At 51.2% G+C, this 19,873-nt stretch overlaps 1 protein-coding gene and 1 long non-coding RNA gene across 13 annotated transcripts in view; one reads left to right on the top strand and one right to left on the bottom strand.

Moving 5' to 3' along the window:
* Nucleotides 1-19,873, top strand: part of Crtac1 (cartilage acidic protein 1) — a 149,932-nt gene that overhangs the window by 99,455 nt on the left and 30,604 nt on the right. For all 11 annotated transcript variants that reach the window (NM_001356589.1, NM_145123.5, NM_001356588.1 and 8 more), the window contains exons 4-5: nucleotides 9,664-9,800; nucleotides 14,751-14,907. In NM_001356589.1, the coding sequence (NP_001343518.1) occupies nucleotides 9,664-9,800; nucleotides 14,751-14,907 (294 nt within the window). The remainder of the gene's footprint in view (nucleotides 1-9,663; nucleotides 9,801-14,750; nucleotides 14,908-19,873) is intronic.
* Gm34347 overlaps nucleotides 18,886-19,873 on the bottom strand; it is a 37,562-nt gene continuing 36,574 nt past the window's right edge. For both annotated transcript variants that reach the window (XR_386718.4, XR_001782673.2), the window contains one exon: nucleotides 18,886-19,497. This is a non-coding gene — a long non-coding RNA (predicted gene, 34347). The remainder of the gene's footprint in view (nucleotides 19,498-19,873) is intronic.

The following is a 19,873-nucleotide window of genomic DNA, read 5'->3' as shown; positions in this document are numbered from 1 at the left end:
CCAGGCTGTTCTCAGTGCTTTAAAGACCTTCTAGAATTTGCCTCCTCAGCTTTTAGCCTAGTGCAAGGATTCCTATGTGCCAGGCAGAGAGACTCTGGGCATCAGGATGGTGTCATGGGCACATGACTCTGAGGAAGGCTGACCTTGAAGTTCCTGGAGCCTTGAGCTCTTTTCACACCGGCACATGCATCCCCATTAATGGAGGGTCTGCATACGTGCATTCTGGCTCCTCTGGTCTGGACGTGAGCCTGCTCTTCCTGACAGCCAGCTCCTGGGCTACCAGGTGCAGATGGCCCAGATACCACACTGAGTGGCCAGGAAACTGATGTCCACTAGGCTAATGGTGACTAATACAGAAAACACCTTCTGTGTGCCAGGCCCTGGCCCCCAACCCTCAGCGCCTTATTGCCTTATCGCAGGCACCCTCTCGGCAGTCTGGTTAGGAAGGAATTAGCAGCCATACTAATTGAAGAAACTGGGTGTTAAGGGGTTAGCTGACTCACCCAAACCCGGCAGCCCAGGATTCAAACCCAGGGCCTCACCTCTCTCTGTCCTTTCCATCAAGACATGCTACAGCTCTACTCAATCCTCTGTCCCCAGGGCAAAGAAGAAGCCTGGTTACTGTGGGCACTCAGCATTTCACAAGTTGCAGGCTGTGTTCTTGGGGTTGTAGATCACCCCTAACCTTAGCTCATCTCAGATGAAAAGCAGGTTCTCTTCCTGCCCCGGCTATCTCTTCCCTTCACTGACAGCCCTTTCTTAGTCAGTCTCCTCTGCCTCCAGGACCTCCTCGTGCTGGGCAGAGACCCCAGGATGACCCTTCATCTCCTGTGATGGAGTTTGGATTTCCCTCAACCCTAAACTGTTCTCACTGATAAACCCACTGCTGCGGGAGAGTTATTAGTTAACGTTTGCACGTATCCCAACCATGGCGCCCCCTAGAGGTGAGGTTGGGTATGCACAGGACATTTCCAGATAATAGCCAACTCTTGGTCTAATCTGTGGTTTAGATTTCCACAAACATGCTTTCCTGAGCTCTCCAAGGTCCAGGAGGCTACCAAGTGCCTGGCTGTAGGACCCTGTCTCCCAACACTCCCCAGCAACACTCACAGGCTTTCAGCTGCCAGTCCCAATCCTGCATCCCACCCAGGCTGCTCCAGGAGTTTTGAGTTCAGTCAGTTGCATGAATGAGAGGGAGGAAGGTTGGGGCCCGGTGCCAGGGGCAGGGGTGGGCAGGCTGGATGGCTGGAAGCCAGTCTTGTGCCGCCAAGAAACAATGAGCCACAGCCCTGAGTGGTGTTTTATGGGTTTTCATCTCATCTTGCCACCGAGTGAGGCCTGAGAGATGGTAATTATCCCAACACAAATATCAGGGCATGATTACCCAGCTGGATTTACTGCCCTCTCTCCACCAAGCCGAGATTGGATTAGGACGCGATTAATTGATGGGCTGATCAACTCTTTAATGTGGGGCAAGGTCAGAAAAGAAGCAGAGTCTAGGATGCCTACAGAAGGGACAGGTCCCCAGGAAGGCCCTGGAATGCCAGCAAGCAGGAACGGGGACAACTGTCCTAATTGCACTCTTCCGGCAGGATGCCAGAGGAAGGGACAGCTTCCTCCAAGACGGCACACTCGGAGGGGACCTGAGGGTTGTCTCTGAGGCAGCAGCCCCTCCCATGTATGTTCTTAGAATAGTCATTGTGACTCCCAGAGCCAAGGTTCTGTAGAGGTTTTTGTGTGGGTGGGGTGTTGACAGCCTCCAACTGACCTGCGACAATCCAGTTAGAGGGCTGACTAGGATAGCACCCCATTGCCTGACTGTGGACATTTAACTCTCAAGGCCACGCTGCAGCCCGAGAAGGCTGTGATTCACCACCTGGGAATCATCCCAAGTCTGTGGTCAGACAAACAATGAGTATTCCCCCACTGACGTACTTATTTTCCTGACAAATTGCTAGTGACCACCTACTATGTGCCGGCACTGTTCTAAGCACTGAGGATCCCACCCTGCTTTTCCCAGTACAGCGTGTAGTTTCTCTCAGCGTCTGGCATCCTCTCCCAGTCCCTGATCTCTAAAGTCCATAACTAAGCTCTCTAAACTCTTTCCCCATCCAGGTTTGGGATGTTAACACTAAAGTTCCTGGAAGCGCCTGGGACCCTACAATATCCTCTGAGAGTCGGTCCATGAAAACTTTTCTGGGTGACCCTAGGCAAGAGAAAGGGTCACTGTGTGACTCATAGTGACCCCAGTTAGGTCTTTACTATCCCAAGAGCTTAATTAAAATGGACTAAATAAGTCTCAGGAAGGAACGGCAAGTAAATCACTTCCCAAGCAGAAGAAAGCCAAGAGAGACGTCACAACACCACAGCCCTGAAGACCTGCTGCTAGGAGAGGCACCAGAGCGCCCGGAGGGGCAGAGGCAAGACAGCAGTGCCCAGCAGCCTCAGCCTCGTGCACCCCTCCCAATGACCTTCTGTGGGTTTGAGGGATGTCTGTGGGTTTGAGTTAATTTTGTAGTTGAGTGATCCATTGATTCATCAACAAGGGGTGGGCATGGAGCAGGGACATTTGTGTCATGTCAGCACTTCCTCGGGTCCAGCCCAGACAGCACTCATCCATTGCCACCCTGCCCTCTATGAGGGTCCTGAGAGCTTCTTTGAGAGCCCTAGACGGCCACTGAAGTCATGTGGCCTTTGGGGTGTTGACAGTGTCTCTCCCTCAGCCAGGTTTGGGAAGCTAGCACTGAAGTCCTGGAAGGGTCTGGGACCCTACAATACCCTCTGAGAGTCAGTCCATGCAAACTTTTCTGGGTGCCTTAGACAAGATCTTGACCCCTCTGTTTTGACTCATCTATAGAACAGGAACCATTCAGACTTCACAAAGTCTCCTCCCTCCAGTGGCCCTACAGACCGTTTTCAAGGTCCTTAGGGTTACCTGCATCCCTTCCTGGTGCAGCCAAACTGCTATGCTAACATTTCCCCCACTTTCTCCTACTTCCTACATCCTTGCCTGAAGTTCAAACTTGCCGTTCCTCATGCCTGAAATGCTTTTCCCAGGGCTCACTCTGCAAATAAGGCCCCTCTAAGAGGCACCTTATCTCAAATTATGCCCTTATTTCTTTAACTGGCTTATTGCCTTCATAACTCTTACTTGAATCTGGAAGTGGGTCATATGCTAGCTCTGTCCAGGTCTTGTACATTGTCTGGCTCAGCATTGTACTCTAGAACCCAAAGGGGTACCTGTCACTTAGCATCAAATATAGACTCTTGCGTGAACAGCTGGGATAAAGGATGAAAAGAACGTAATTTGCACCTGCATTTGCTAAGCACTCCCTGACAGCACAGGGTGATTCTGTGGCCACGGAAGGCCAGAGCCTCCACAGGTGCCCTGAGAAGAGTGCAATAGGCTCCATCCTGGCCACAGCAGAGAGATCCTTGCAGCAAGTAGTCAAGGTACAGGGGAAGAGTGGCATTTGAGGGTCCTGAGGGGGCTTGGGGAAAGGCTTGAGAACTGTAGAGAGAACAGAAAAGGACTAACCAGTCACAAGAAAGCCAGTCCTGAACTGTTGTGGGAAAAGATAAGCCAAGGTTTCCATGGGAGTGTGCACAGGACAGGAGGGGACAAGAGACAGCCAGAGCCTCCCTCTGCATCTGTGAGCCCTGGACTTCTTAGTTCTTAGGCAAATCTTAGTTCTTAGGTCTCTGGAGTCACCACCTGGCCCTGACTGGTAGTGTGGTAGTGGGTGGGGCAGCACCAACTATGAACACAACGCTTACTCTATTTATACTTTTTACTCTCAGTTAAAAAGATGAGCATCAGCTGGGCAGTGGTGGCGCAAGCCTTTAATCCCAGCACTTGGGAGGCAGAGGCAGGTGGATTTCTGAGTTTGAGGCCAGCCTGGTCTACAAAGTAAGTTCCAGGACAGCCAGGGCTATAAAGAGAAACCCTGTCTTGAAAAAAAAAAAAAAAAAAAAAAGATGAGCATCGGATGCTGCAGTCCGTGGGCTTGGCCACTTGCCCTGGGGCTTCCCACTCCCACACTGACTTTCTATGACTCTTCTTTGGAAAGTTCACAGCCGTGTTTTGGGTGTGTCTTGCCTTCCTTCTGAGGGCCTCTGTTTTAACCCTATCCTTTAACCTATGTTAACACATCTCTATTAACCCCAGCCTTGCTTCAGGGACCTCCCCCGTGTTGTTTGCACACAGCGGACCCTGACCACAGTTCTGCTGTTTGCATTTTCAGTACACTGTGGATATTACTTCACAACACCACACAGAAGGACCCCACATTCTTTTATGGTTGTATAGTACTCCCATGTATAGATAATGGCGTCAGTTATCACTTCTCCATGGGTGAGCACTGGCATTACTTGCATTCAGTTCAATTCTTTTCTCCTTACAAAGAATGTCACTCGATGAATGAGCTCGTACAATCCACTATTTCCCATGACTGCGTGGATAGTTTTAAGATATATTGGCAGAAACAGAGTGACCGTGTCAATGGAACACACACATGGAGCTCAGAGCGCCAGGCTGCCCTCCCTCGGGGCAGCACTTACCACACTGCTCGGGTGTCTGAGAAGCAAACACTTGCTAAAAGCTTACCAACAAACAACATTTCATCAACTTCGTTTGCACTATCTGCCAATCTGATAGGAAAAAAATTGATTTCCAAGAGTGGTTTTAATTTTCATTTTTCTCAAATGAGTGAGGCCGGGAATATTTTTATATATTTGGCTCTCTTGTCTATGCCTTTGCCCATTTTTTTTCCTATTGACTATTGGTCTTTTTCTTATTGATTTGGAACACCTCTTTATAAATTAGGAAAATTAGCCCTTTGTCTGAAACACGCATTGTGGTTGGTTTTCCCTGGCTTGTCATTTTTCTTTTGGCCTCGATCATAGTGGGCTTTGTAATGTGGGAAACTTTAATTTTTACAGTCTTGGATTCCCAACTCTCCCTGTACAGCTTCTGGGCTGTGTCACACCTAAAGAGACACTCTGTGTTCTGCAGGGACACTCGTAACCTCCCAGAGAGGAGACGATGTGTCAGTCACCATGCTAGAGAGAGAACGGATCTGGGCAGGCTGCTCTTCCGGCCTCCTCTGCCTACACAGCAGATGGGCCATCTGCTCTCTGGAGATGCACCTCTTGCCCAGCAACTCCTTCAGCCAGGCTGGCTCCAGCTGCAACCAGAGGCCCTGTGCCTCGCTACCATAACGTGATGCCTTGTGCTGGCAGCTTTGGAATCCGCTAGACACTCGGAAAACTCCAAGCTTTACCCAATGCCTGCCAACCCAGAACCCATGTCACCATCCCCGGGGCTTCCTATGCCCCATGAAGTCTGAGCTGTGCTTTAATGCACGTCATCTTATTTACTTCGGAAACTCCACCCTGATCTCAGGCCCTGAAATGGATTCTCAGGTCTCTGGATCCCCGGCCTACTTTCCCTTAGACGCAGAGTCCTGGTTCTCAGCTGCCCCAGCCTGGCTCCATTTGAAAGATGAGCTCAGAAACTGCACTCCCCAGACAGCCAGTGTTGTGGCCCATCCCTTGTGACCAGTGAGCAGCTTGCCTGGAGAGAGGCCACCAAAGCAGCATCATAGAGTATGGAAAAAGCTAGGTATTGTGACACATGTCTATGCTTTCAGCTCTGAGGAGCCAGAGGGAAGATCAGGAGTTCTTAGGCCATCCTTAGCTACATAGTAAATTTTGAGGATAGCCTGGGTTATATGAGACCATGTTTTCAAAAACGAGAATTAGGGACCGGGGAGATGAGTCCGTAAAGTGCTTCTGAGTCCATTCCTCAGAACCCACATAAGTCAGTCAGGTGCAATGCCACACACTTGTCATCCCAACACCAGGAAGGTAGACACAAGAAAATCCCCGAGGCTCACTGGCCAGCCAGCCTGCCCTACTAGGCATGCTCTAGGCCAGTAAGAGACCCTGTCTCAAGGGGAAGACAAAGCAAGAACAAGGTGGGGAACTCCTGAGGAATGACACTCAAGGTTGTCCTCTGACCTACACACACACATGTGAGTAATGGGTCCCAGAGTTCATCACTGTGGTCTTAGCTAAGGACCCAGAGCTGTTCCCACTAGCCTTGTACACTGGCTGAGAGTGCATTGCCACATCATGACAGTCTGGAGTTGGGCATTGCCATCTGACAGTACCTGAGCCACCATTTATCTGTATGGCATGAATCTTCTTGGGGAGATGCTTGGAGGAAGCTAAGGTTGCTGGCAGGGGAGCACTGGCGGGGGAGTACTGGTGGGGGACACAGCTGGGGGAGCACTGACAGGGCTTGCCTCTTCACTCTGGGATAGAGGGAGGAAGAGGTCAGGAATTCTACCAGGGACCGTGTGAGTCTGAGTTCATTCTTTTTAAACACATCCTTTGTCTGAACTAGTTCTTTCTCCCCTGGGGCCATCACTGCTCTGCTGGCTCTCCATTGACTAAGTCTTGTGAGGCATTTGAAACTTAATGTCACAGTTGCCTGCTGGGATGTGGTTTGTTGAGGACTGGCCTGGTCATGCCCTATAATTCCCCGGAGGAAGGGGAAGCGCTGGACAGAGACACTCTTATTGTTTGTGGAATTTGTCCTGTCTGGCATTATTGAAGCCCTTTACAGACATTAACTAACTTACGCTCATAACAGCCTGTTGGAGAGGTGGCCATTCCCATTACCCCATTTCATAGCTAAGAGAGAAGGATGAGTACGTGGCTCTCCAAGATCATCCCACAAATGGATGTTGCTGGCTGTCACAAAGCCACCCAGCTGTTTGGTAGTAACCTCTGTGCCTAAAAGTCCCCCAGACTCACCTCTATGACACTGACCCCTAGAGTCCCCTCCCTGCCCAATGACATCCTTCTTCTGAGCCCTCCAGTGACTCAAAGCTGCCTTCCACTTCCCGCCCTACCAACAGCCCCTCTCTTCCTGAGTACTGGCCCACTGTGGTGTGGGACCCTGGGACAAAGTGCAGTTACAAAGAGCCAGGAGACAAGGCCCACCTTAGCACTGACTTGGGCCAGGGGCCAGTGCTGGGTGTTTATTGCCTGTGCCATCGACCCGCACAGCTCGCTGTTTATCTGTCTTCCTGACACACCTAATTACCCAGGTTGCAGCTGCCAGTGCGTTTGCTCTTCCTAAATCACGGGCTCCCAACCCTCCTGTCGCCCAGGCCTCCGGGCCTCTGCCTGCAGAGGGGCTGCCATTGATTTTGCAGTTCCCATTTATGATCTACAAGGCTTCACATCGCTGTTGCACATTTTACCTTAATTAGTTTATTCTTCTGGGTATCTCTGGTGAGCCCAGAAGGCACGCCACCGGTGAGAGGGGTGGACCAACAGCAGAAGATACCCAAATTCCTTTGGCTACCGAGCCCGAAGCCTGCTCAGACTTCAGCACCCTAGACAGCGACTAGCGAAGCCAGAGACGGGTTAGCTCATGGACAGTCTCCAAAGAGCTCCGTGGCCAAGTACATCTGGGAGAGGCTGCGCTCAGTAAAATTAAGCAGACAATTTGTTGCAATCTTTTCAAATTTTTAATAATTTGATAACTACTGAAAAGCCTCGAAATTTGGGCTGGTGTGCAATCTTTCCCAAGCTTGGAGGGTCATGGAATTCTTGTCCAGGCTACTCACAGGAACCAGAGTCGGCCTAGCCAGGCTTTGGTGGAACATATTTGATATCATTTCAGGAAGTGGATAGGAGAGTTAAGGGAGCCCCAATGTGAATGAGATGGACAAGGGATGCTCTCTGCTGGGGAAGGCTGGAGACTTGCAAGGGCCATTTTCAGAAGCCCCTAGGCATCTGCAAGCAATGGCAAGCCTGCTACCACCTCATGTGACCAGAGAGATGGCAGCTACAGCACAAGGCCCTTTCCACAGATCTGAATCCAGAACGTTCTAGAAGCCTCCAGCACTTTTTTTTAAGTCGGTGGGAAATTCACTACATAACAAAACCTGTCCTGAGCTGATGTGAGCTATTTATAAGCTTTTATTTATCCCACTTAGTGTGAATATTCATGTTTCGCTGCAGAAATATTAATGTGTTTAATTATGGGGTGCCGCCCCCAGTCCCTGCTGGGGGTGTTATATAATCAACAGTGTTCATACCATGCTATCTTCTTAGAAGATGAAGGCAGCATCTAGGTCTCTAAACACATTAGGCCCCCAGGGATTTCAGCGAGGGGCTGTGTCCCTGCAGGGGTGCAAAGCTGTCACCATGCTCTCTCACCTGGTCTGACCTGTGATGAAGCGGTATGTGGGTCTTCTCACAATTGCCAGTCACACCGTGAGTGAGGACAGCTCTTGTGTGTCATTCTCGGAAGAGCAAGGTGAGGCTGGAAAAGGATAAAGAACTTAACATCGCCTCAGAGCATACACATGCCCATGTGCAAACACATGTTCAGGCACACACACACACCTACACCCACATACACACTCATAACATACGTGTGTGTGTGAGCACACACAGACACAAACACACTCATGACACACGTGTGTGCAAACGCATGTTCACGCACACACACACACCTACACCCACACACTCATAACACACATGTGTGTGAGCACACACAGACACAAACACACTCATGACACACGTGTGTGCGCGCACACAGACACTACACACGTGTGCACACACAGACAGATACACACACACACACTCCACAGTGGCCCTCCCAAGACAGAGCATCTTTAGGCCTGCGTCTTCGGCTCCTCAGACACCTCCACCTGCATAACTACAGTCAGCCTCCCTGCTTCTCACACGGGTGTTCTTCCGAGTGAGCCACCCAGTGTGTACACCCAGTGTACGCAGTGCTGCCGCTGCACGCATTCACACATGCACGACACTTCATCACACCCCCTCATACACTTGTCTGTATTCTCTCACACACCCATTTCCGGTCTCCCGCCAGTGCACACTTAACCCCGTGCGTTCCCTCACGCTCGGCTGCACACGTGCTTGTGCTCAAACTAGCACATCCATCCGGAACACTGACTTTCACACTTACATTCACTCGCTCTCCCATATTCACTCTCGCTCGCACGCCCCAGTCTTGCACACTTACCCATTCTTATGCCACACTCACACTCTCATTCAAACACACTTGTATTCACACCCACAGACTACCAGCCTGTGAACTGGGGATCTGGTGTCTGGCGAGTGGCTCGTATTTAGAAGGGAGGACTCATTTTCACCTCATAAGAGCTCCCCTTAGGGGACAATGGACTAAGCATTCCGTGTACAGCCCCTCATGCATTCCTCAGCAAACTTGAATGCGGCCCATACACTTGTCTGTATTCACACTCACTGAATGTGAGTGTTCATCCCCATGAACAGATAAGGAAACTGAATCCCGGAGACGCTGAGCAACCTGCCCAGAGTCCGGAATCTAGGTCTAATGGAGACTGGAACTTCTGTTCACTGATTCTAAACCTTAGGCTTATAATTGCTGTCTCCCTTAGCCTGAGCCTCTCTTCTGGTGCCAGCTAGAGTCAAGTTCACAACTAGAAAGGAGCTTTGCCTGCAGAGAGCCTCCCTGTCTTTAACCACAGACACTTTCCGCCCCAGCTCCTGTAGCAAATGCCAGGAGACAGAACCAGAGCCTCCCTGTGTCCTGTCCACTGTCCACCAGCCATCCTTGCCTCCTCTCTCCAGGTGTGGCCACATACACAGACAAGTTGTTCAAATTCCGAAATAACCGGTGGGAAGACATCCTGAGTGATGACGTCAATGTGGCCCGTGGAGTGGCCAGCCTCTTTGCGGGACGCTCCGTGGCCTGTGTAGACAGGACGGTAAGTGCAAGGGCCCAGGAGGGCCTGGGAGGAAGCAGAGGGCCCAAGGCTGTCCCACCTTGGTAGCTCCCGTTGTCCCACACACAATAGAAGCAAGATACTAAGTGGCTTAACTGGGGAACAAAAATAAGATCAGTGACATGCCTAAGACATGAAGCAAAGTCCAATACTAAATGGGGTGCTCATTCATTCAATTAATCAATGCTTCATGAATTCAATCAATGCTTCAGTGAGCTAGGCATTGAGTCACATGACCCTGTCCATATCTTTATAATATTGAAGGTGCAACAGGGGAGTGCAGAAGTGGTCAAGGCAGGGTTACCTGAATGTTCTAGAACCTTAGTTCATCAATGGTTCCATCAACCCCCTTCCTGTGTTTAACCCAAAACATGGGGAAGCGTGGCTGAATTGGAAGCAAGGAGAGGAGCTGTCGTTTGTGCTTGGAGCTGGGTCCCAGCAGCCCTACCGTAGACAGCGACTTCTGGGGATGTGATTTGTCCACCCTGTCACCTGCTCTCCTGCCACCCACCTGCTTGGCTCTATAACAATAATCACGGCAGCGAGGGCACAGCTGCTGCCCTGCTCCACAGTTGTGGGGCTGAAGGGGTGGGCTCCAAGAGATGGCACAGAGGGATTGGGGATTCAGCGCGAATGTTCGCAGCAGGGGTCTCCAGGCCTTAGGAGAAGGCAGGTGCCAGGTATAAATATTTATTTCTTAACAAGCTGGTGCTGGGGAGAGGAGCCAAGCTGGGCTGTGAAACCACATTTAGCCCTGACCTGAATCCATGCCACCTGGACTCCTGCCTGGTGGGAGGGGACAATGAGGTGGGTCTGAAGAGCCCTGGGAGGTGGAGGGCCATAGGTGGCAGGTCTGGTCACAGCTGGGGATCTTGTCCACACTCCTTCTGTTTCCCCGCCTCTCTCGTCAGGACTTAACCTCCCACACTGGCCAAAGTGGGACGTTCTCCCTGAACTGGAGGGAGGAGCTGGAGGTTAATCATGGATACACTCTATGTCCTAGCAAGGTCATCCTCACACTGGCATTTAACCATGGGACAAAAGCATTGTGGGGAAGGCAAAAGGGAGAGGGCGTCGTCCCTCTGCACAGTGGGCGGTGCTCGGAAGCTGTCTACTCCCAGCCTGACCTCACTCCATCCTCCAAGACCTTGGAGAACCGGAGAAAAAAACAAAAAACAAAAAACAAACAAACAAAAAAAAAAACCTTCCAGTGAATCACCACCAGGGGAAGAGGTGCTTCCTGCCCATTCCTGGGTCCAAGGAATTGTACGGAATGAACTGGGAGAGACCAAGGCCAATGCAGAAGCTAGAAGACAGGAATGCAGTGTGGCATAGAAAACACAAAAAGCAGTGGCAAAGGACAGAAGACAAAAGCGGCCCACCCTTGGGCAACCAACCATGCACGGAGCCCACGTCACAGGCCTCTTCTTTCTGAATCTTTACAATAAGCCCATGGGGTACAAGCTACCATTATCACCTTTTACAGATATGGAAATTAAGGCTTGGAGCAATTAAACAACTTGACCTTGGTCACATAATAAATGGCAGGCACAGCTGGGAATTGAACTCTGTCTGCCGGAAAGCAGAGCACACCCACACTCCATCCCCCTGCTACCCCAGCTCTGGGTACATGATAATAGACAGGCTTTCCTGACGACCCCCCCCCATTCAAGCCATCTTCATTTACCCCCCCCCCACCTGGGGGTGTCTGGGCTAGCTGCTCAGTGGTTCTCAGAGTGTGACCCCCAGACTATTGTCAGCACAAGCACTGTGAGGAATGGAGATTCAGAGGTGAGGGGGATGACTCTGCGGGTAAGAGTGCTTGCTGCACAAGCACAAGGGCCTGAGTTCAAATCCCAGGACGCTGTGTAAAAAGCCAGGGGTGGTTCTACAAGTGCTTGCAATCCTGGTGCTCTGGGGGTTAGAGACAGGGGGGTTCCTGGGCTTGCTAGCCACCAGCCAAGTTCCAGGTTCAGGAAGAAACCCTGTCGCAGGAGAAATGTGGTGGTCAGTGTAGAATGAGACACACCACATCTTCCTCTGGACTCTGTGTGTGCACTAAAAAGCACAGGCCCTGCCTGCTGCATCCCTCAGACCAGCTGAATCAGAAATGCCAGAGACACAGCTCAACTCATGGGGACTGGCAAGGGTGGTGATGGGCTGAGGGGAGTCTGTCCCTGCCTAGCCACAAGTCCCTTCCTCACGCCCTGCTCCAGATCTGGAGCCATCTCCTGCCCTTTATCTCCAGCTGCCCCGTCACTCACTCACCTTCCTGGATGGAGCTCAAAGCTGATCTCTTACAAGAAGCGTTCCCTGGTCAATAACGATTATGCCTCATGTTTATATTGCGTTTTTTTTTTTATCTTCTCGGAGACCTTTCACATACATTGTCTCATTCCGGCTTCTCAGACACCCTGCCCTCCCCCCCCCCCCATTTAGCACGTGCAAAAGGCAGCCTGCAGGCCTTGATGGACGTGCCCACGGCTAAAGAGTCATCGGGGCCTGAGACTAGACCAGGACTAGGCTAGTAACCTCTGACTGGTGCTTTTCAGAATCTAGAGTCACTAGCCAGCAGCAGCCCCCACGAGTCTGTTTCCCTCTCCCTTTTCCTGGTAGTACTGGATTTTGAACCGAGGACCTCATTCATTCCAGGTAACCACTGTGCCACTAAGTTACAGCCTCAGCAGCACCTGGAAGTCTGGTAGACATGCACAGACTACAGGCCCATTCTAGAGCTTTTGGATTGGAAGCCCTAGGAATGGGGCCAAGAGTCTGTATTAAACCAGCCCTCCAGGTGATTCCACTGTTAGCTCTGCATCCAGAAACACCTCTGTACCTTCCTCTAGACCCAGAGCTCCAGAAACACCTCCTGCAATCATCTCACCCTCTCAGAATTACTGTGGTCAAGTTCACGTGTGAATTTCTGCAATCTTCTGTAGCTATAATATGTCTGTGTTTATCTGCTTTATCACCCTGATGAATTGAAGTAAGGATCTAGGTAGAACTGAATTATATAAATCTCCTAATTTGTAGCAGAGCGCATTTCAGCCCGTGTGGACTTAATTGTCCATTTGCTGATGGGCTTGCTAAACAGGTGGTGGAGTCAGGAATGGTTCACCCTGGTGCACCTTTCTCTTTGGCCCTCTTCTTTCTTCATCCAATCACCTCAAGTCACACACACACACACACACACACACACACACACACACACACACCAAGCTCCTGGAGTAGGTAGGAGTGGAGTGAGAACCTTTCAAAGTTTTCCTCTATCGAGAAGCCAATGGGTCGTAAAGCATCCTAAATTTTAGTTTGCCTAAGCGTCCTGTGGGGTCTTATTAAAATATAGATTCTTGTAAGTCTGGGGTGGGCCCTGGGGTTCTTTAGTTCTAATACTGGCTCCCAGATGGCATCAGGGGTGCTATCTAGGGACCACTTTGAGTCATGGGACCTATAAAGCATTGATTCCCAGATACCAGGGTTGAAATTCAATAACCCAAGGAGAAGAGGCAGTGAGGCCTTCGGGCAACAGCCTCCCAGTCTCCAACTTCATCTCCTAACACTTCCTGCCTTGTGTTTTACCTTCTGGTGACACTGAACCATGCCTTCTGTGCACCCACCATTCCCTGTCTCTGCCCGGATGGTTCTTCCCCTCTGCTTCACTGGCTTGGACCCTTCATAAAAAACCTTTCCTAAAGTTGGCATAGCGAGGTGCCAGCCTCCAGGCTGCCAACCAGGAAACCCTGTGCCTTACATCTGCCATGCACTTGGGTGTGGTTTTGACATCTCTGTGTCCCCTGGAAACTCTAAGCATCTTTCCCTGTCCTCAGCCACCAAGTCGCGCACACTTGAGTGTCTCTGGATCAGCTCCCCCAACCCCAGAGAAAATGGTCCTAAGAAGGGGTGGAGTGAGGACCCTGGCCGGCCCGATAGAGATGCTGTAGGATAAGAGAATGAAGCAAACAGAAGCCAATGAGGACCACAGCATCACCTTGTCAACTCAAGCTCAGCTTGTTCTCTTTCTGCTCTAGCTGTCCTTCCACACTAGACTCTAAGCCACCCAAGGACAGGGTCTGTGGGTTCAGAATTTACAAGGTGTGAAGAGCATCCTATAGACCGTAAGAGCTGGAGAAATACCTTCTGGACAGAAGAGATGAGAAGATAATGGGGAAGCTGCAAACAAATTTAGAAACTGTGTATCTCCTGGGAAGAAGGAAGCATCCACCAAAAAAAAGTAACACCATTATAATAACAGGCATAAAGGAATCTTATCTGTGGGGTTTGGACTACTGAGAATGGCTACTGAAGGAAAAGCCAGTGCCCCAGGCTTCCCCTTCTTCTGGAGGGGGAAAAAAAAAAGACGGAGACAGTATTATAAAGGCCAAAACAGTGAAATATCTCCTCTTGATAATATGGGAGACGGGAGTGGAAGGCAGATGGAAGACCCCGCGAATCCGTGCCTTTCCCGGAAGGAGGAGAGGGAGCAGGCTTAGGAATTTGCTTGTCATCTTGGCTGGAGTGGGCTTGAATGGGAGAGAAAGAGAGAGAGACAGAGAATAATGGGAACTGGTAGATCAATCAATCAGCAAATATTTATTGAGCAGCTACCCTGGCTGGCAGCTGGAGCGAGCTCAGCTGGAGGGAGGCACATTAGAAAATTGTCTATAAAAAGGTGGTTGTGGGGGAGAGGGAGAGATGTGTTCTTCTGGAACAGGATAGAACAAGAGAGGCTGCTTTGTTGTCTGGCTCGAGAAGGGGCGGAGGGGGGGGTCGTCATTTGCACGCAGCTTTTGTGATGAGCACCTGTCAGGGTTGTAGCAGCACAGGCTTCAACCCACTGATGAAGCTATGATCCCTGGGGTGGGGACAAATCCTGGGGAAGCCAGGGCTAGCATGGCCAGGGCTTCTCACCCTCCTCCTTTTCTTCTTCCTCAGGGCTCTGGAAGATACTCTATCTACATAGCCAACTATGCCTATGGTGATGTGGGGCCTGATGCCCTCATCGAAATGGACCCTGAGGCCAGTGACCTGTCCCGGGGGATCCTGGCACTCAGGGACGTGGCGGCTGAGGCTGGGGTCAGCAAGTACACAGGTAAGCAGAGTTATTAGTAGAGGGGCTGGGGCTGGGGGTCCAGGGCCCTGCAGAGAGCTGTGTCTAAGTCATCAGCAACCAGGAGGACAGAGAAGGTTTATAATCCCTGAGCAGGGAGGAAGGCATTTTCCCTTCCCACCATGTATGCTGCCTCTCCAAAGGGGAGGTGAGATCCCTGGCAGGTGTGAGCTTGGCGGGGTGGGGATACCGTACAGCAGGCATGAAGTGAAAGGGAAAGAACACCATGTATCCTGTCCCAGGAACCCCGTGCCCCCTCCCCTGCTGTAACCCCAGTGATGAGTGAGCAGATTGCATTGGTGAAATCTGACAGATCACAGGAGCTGAGATTTAAAGCTTTCTTTATTGCCCAACAGCAGATGAAATTATTTACTTACACATAAGCGGCCAGGAATTGAGCGCTAAGTCCCTAAGCTCCGGCTGGGTCCCGTCTCGGATAACTGAGCTCAAAGAATTGTGTTCTTGTTCCAAACCCTCTCCCGCACTTTTTATGGAAGGTGCGCTCCCCCCTCAACTTTCTGGATGGGGGACCTATTGTCAGAGAGAGCCTCTGACAGGAGCTCTTTCTAGGGAAGGCTGTTTTTCTAATTCCAGCAGGGCTGCTGACTAAACTCTGATAATCTGCCAATAGGCTGTTGATGGCAGAGCCATCCAGTTCCTGTTGTGAGTGCCAAAAATCAGGAAGCCAGGCCTGTGCATAACAACTTGGTCTCGTTCACACCCGCCTTGCAGTTGGGATGTAGAAATCCTCCCGTTAGCTAGCCTTCCCCGTACATCTGCTCCAAGTTATACCACGGACACGACCACAGCGTCGGCCAGCCTACACTCAAGGCTTGTGGAGCTGGAAAGTGGCAGGGGAGATGAAGTGGGCCCCTCCCTTCCTCCAGACACTGGGCTGGTAGTAGCAAATCTCCAAGTTGCATGCTGGAAAGGTTGCAGGAGTGAGCGGTGCCCTTACCCAGCCGACTTGCCACCTCCATGAGAGACAGAGATTGATGCTGGCCTATCTGACAAAGTTTTTGGGGACAAATGACTAGACAATAAAATAGTTTGCATGGCTCAAGCCCCATCAATGTGCCTGAGAGCCCTGGGCATAAACGTGCGGCGGAGAGGCTGAGTGTCAGTCATAAACCATGTTTCCCTGGGAAGAAGAATAAACATGAGGCGCTTCAGCCCAGATTGGTACAGTCAATTTTTCTGAGTAAGCTCCCAGTTCTGTGTACTGGGCTGGCTTGGCAATTAAGTGCCTTGATCTTGCAGGAGAGGGAGGGGTATGGGCTGGGGGATGAAACACTTGAAAATGATGAGATGGAAGGGAGGCAAGGACGGGGAGAGTGCATTACACGCAGAATGGAAGAATTCAGGAGGCTGGAGCATGAAGGGGGCATTGTTCACGCTGGCTGGGCTGGCACAGAACCCAGGAGGGATAGGAGGGGCGCAAGCAAAGACAGCTGAGGAGCAGAGATGCGATGGGAGCCCCAGCCAACTGTGCTGGCCGTGCTGGAAGGATAGGGCAACCCAAGGCGGGGGCAGCAGCTTCTGTGGAGGGATGGAGGAGGCCGGGGCAGCTGGCATACCCAGAGGACACATAAGAGCAGTTCTGCAGACTTCCAGAAGCTATTTGGCTGGCAAGAACCAATTTGGCCTACCAAGTTACTGTTCTGTCTGCCTGCCTTCCCCAGCCCCCCAACATTATCCTGCAACCCCCACTTGTCACTCGGTTAATGACACATGGACATCTGGCTGGGAAATGACCCCAGAGTGCTCCCTTGAGCCCTAGGAATGAACCCCAAATGTAAGGGCCACTATGCTGAGCCCAGCCCAATGGCCAAGACTCTGGGCAGGTGGCCAGCGCTCATTGCCAGAATAGTGCAAGGAAGGGGTCTGGGAAGCCAGGAGGGACAAGCAAGGCCTAAGCAGGCTGGGAGGGAGAAGCAAGCAGTGGCCAGATGTGCTTCAGGGAACTGAGGCTTCTGCAGCCAAGCCACAGAGCTCCCATTTTTTTTTTGAGGGCAGCCACCAGGACTGGGTGGGAGGACCTCCCATTTGCCAAGGGATCAGACTAGGTCCAAAGAGCAGAAAGGACTTGTACAAGGTCACTTAGGAGACTTGGAGAAAGCCAGCACTTGGGGCCTTATGTCCTGATGCTTAAACCAGCCATAACCAGCTGACCTTTCTGATGACCTCCAACTAGAGCAAGCTGCTCCCAGCTGGTAAAGGGAAGGCCCCTTACCCTCTGGGTATGAATTGGCAGACAGGCCCTGAACTGTGTATGCAGGTTGTCAGGCCAAAGCAGCTGTCTGGCCTGGGGTGCTCAGGACAGCAGGCTGCAGTGGTGGGGGGCTGGAGAGCAATGGCACGCAAACCACACACAAGTTGTTAGTTGTGCAGGAGGGGGGAAGGGAGATCTCTCCAGACACTATTGATTCTGGCATCCACTACCACTCTGCTGGGTCACAGTGCCATCTAGTGGCTGAAATGCCTGCTCTCAGGGGACTGAGCCCCTGGAGGGTGTCTGAACCTGAGCTGCTAGTACCCACAGTGGCAGTAGAGAGCCTGCTGTCCCTTGCTGTGGCTCCCTAACCACTCCAAGGTCTCTTCAACTATCAGAGACCACTTGGAGCCAGGAAAGGCTGGGAGCTGAGATGTGTGGGAACCCTGAGAAGTGGTGTCCGTCCCACAGAGGGTTTGGCATAGGAGAGAGCAGCAGTCCTGTGGTATCTCACCAGGCACCTTGACCCAGCCAACTAGCAGAGTGGCTAAAGGGAGCAGGCTTACGCCGGCCTGGACAGCCATAGAAGACAATGACCTCTCCCCACACAAATTCTACCTTCACAGTGTTTTGGAGAAGGAAATAACATGGGGATGCCTAGTCCATAGCCTGGGCCTATGGCTCTGACACAGTGGCACCAGGCTTCTCTGCTGGGCATCTCCTGGGGCCTTGAGCTAGCTCAAGGATGGAGCTGAGAGAGCCAGCCCATCTGTCATGGAGGCATGAAGTCTGTGTCTTCCCGTCTAGGCACTATGCAGGCGGGCATCTTTATCCCCTCCCCAAATGGAGTGCAGCTTTCTGTCACCGTCATCCTTCTTCCCTCTGCACATGGCCTCCTTCTCCCAGGCCCTACCCTTTTCCCAGGACCTCTGCACTCAGGCCACACCCCCTTTGAGGGAGCATCTGCCCAGGCTGCAAGGTGGTGATTAAAGAAGCCTTTAAGGAAATTTGGAAAGAAAATGGAGGTGGATTTATGATGTTGGGTGGAGAGTTCTGCTGTTGGCTGGGAGCAGTGTGGAACAAAGCGGAGGGCAGATCTGATTTATAGGAAGTCATTATTGGAGGAGACGGAGAGGCCCAAAGCCCAGCTGAGCCCTTCTGGCAGATCCCCATCAGCAGCAATGACTGGTGTCTGCCGGGTGGGGGCTGAGGAGCCTCTCAGGTTTCCAGGTGGGTGTCAGCCATCTAGATAGCTGTAGCTCAGCCAGCACTAGCAGCCAGGACCAGACAAGGCTAGAGAGACAGGTACCTCAGCCAGGTCCAGAAACCCCAGGAGGGTCCCCAGAGGGGTTCCCAAAGTCCAGGATACACAGGAGCCATTTCCAGGGAGTGTCGGGTGCAGTGTACGATTGTCACAGGGTTCTGTCCTGGTTCTGAAGTGCATAGATGTTAGATAGACTCACACTTTACTTTTCACACACATTTCCCCCAGTGATCTCAAGAGACTGTAAAGAAAGGACACTAGTGGCTCTATCACAAGGTGCCAGTACGGTCCCCTCCCTGTTGAGAGGAGACCCGAGTCGATGTGTTAGAGAGGCAAGCAGTGGGAACAGCGTGAACGTTTGAGCTGAGACCCTATCACCTGCCAATTGTGATTGCTGCCGTGTAAGCCTCAGTTTCTTCACCTGGAAAATAGAGGGAACGGGAGGGTACCGAAGACGTATTTGACAAAATAAACAACACTTTCATTACACTGGACAAGTGCGTTCAGGAGTTCTATTGTACACTACAGTGACCGCAGTTAATAACAATCTATTATATTCTTGCGCCATGCCAAGAAGATAGATTCTAAGTGTTCGAGAAATTTAAATAATAAATATGTGAGATCATGCATATGCTAATTAGCCCATTCTAGCCATTTCATAGCATATGCGTTCCCCAAAACCATGTTGCATGTGATAAACATATGCAATTTGTTATTTCTCGGCTAAGAAGGCGGTGGTGACGAGACACACCTCTGGGTGTCGGGACACTTAATGTGAGATGTCTGCACCCTTGCCCAGCGCACAGAACAGAATCACCAGACTCTTTCTTCCAGTCATTTGACTGCTCTGGCCTCACACAGCTTCTGCTTGCCTCCTTGATGCAGGGTGGGTGGATCCAGGAGGAAGGGCCCTTCTTCCTACAGCCTCTGGTGGCAAATTGGAAACCTTCTAGGAAAAGGGATTGGAGAGGCCTGAGCTGATCAGGAGTGTCCTTGTCTCACAGTATCGGCACCCACGTAGTCTCACGGTCCAGCCTTGCCGACATCAGCAGGCTTGCCCACCACCAACACAGCATCAGCACCTCAATTTGGAATTCTGCAGGAAACAAATGTAGAGAGGGAGGCCCTGTTAACACCTTACCCGTTGCCCCTTCTCCATCTACCTCATCTCTTTACCTCATGCATTTTCCAGCATCTTAGATCAACTCCTTTATAATATCTTGGATGCTCTTGGCAGCCTATGGACCTTGGTGTCCACGAAAACCGTGTTTTCTACAAGATTCTCACAGGAGAGTGTCACAGGGCTGTACCCCTTTGATGAGGAACAGTAGGATGTGGGGCAGGAACTGTAAACATTTTCCAACTGTTTCAAAGTAAAATTGAAAAGTTGAAAAGTAAAATCTCAAGGGCCTTCTCACCACCCTACCCCATCCCCTGCATTTTGCAGTGCAGAGGAATGATACCCGGAGGAC

Source organism: Mus musculus, chromosome 19 (genome assembly GCF_000001635.26).
Source record: "Mus musculus strain C57BL/6J chromosome 19, GRCm38.p6 C57BL/6J".
In the NCBI taxonomy this organism is placed as follows: domain Eukaryota; kingdom Metazoa; phylum Chordata; class Mammalia; order Rodentia; family Muridae; genus Mus; species Mus musculus.
This window is presented reverse-complemented; position numbering and strand designations above follow the sequence as displayed.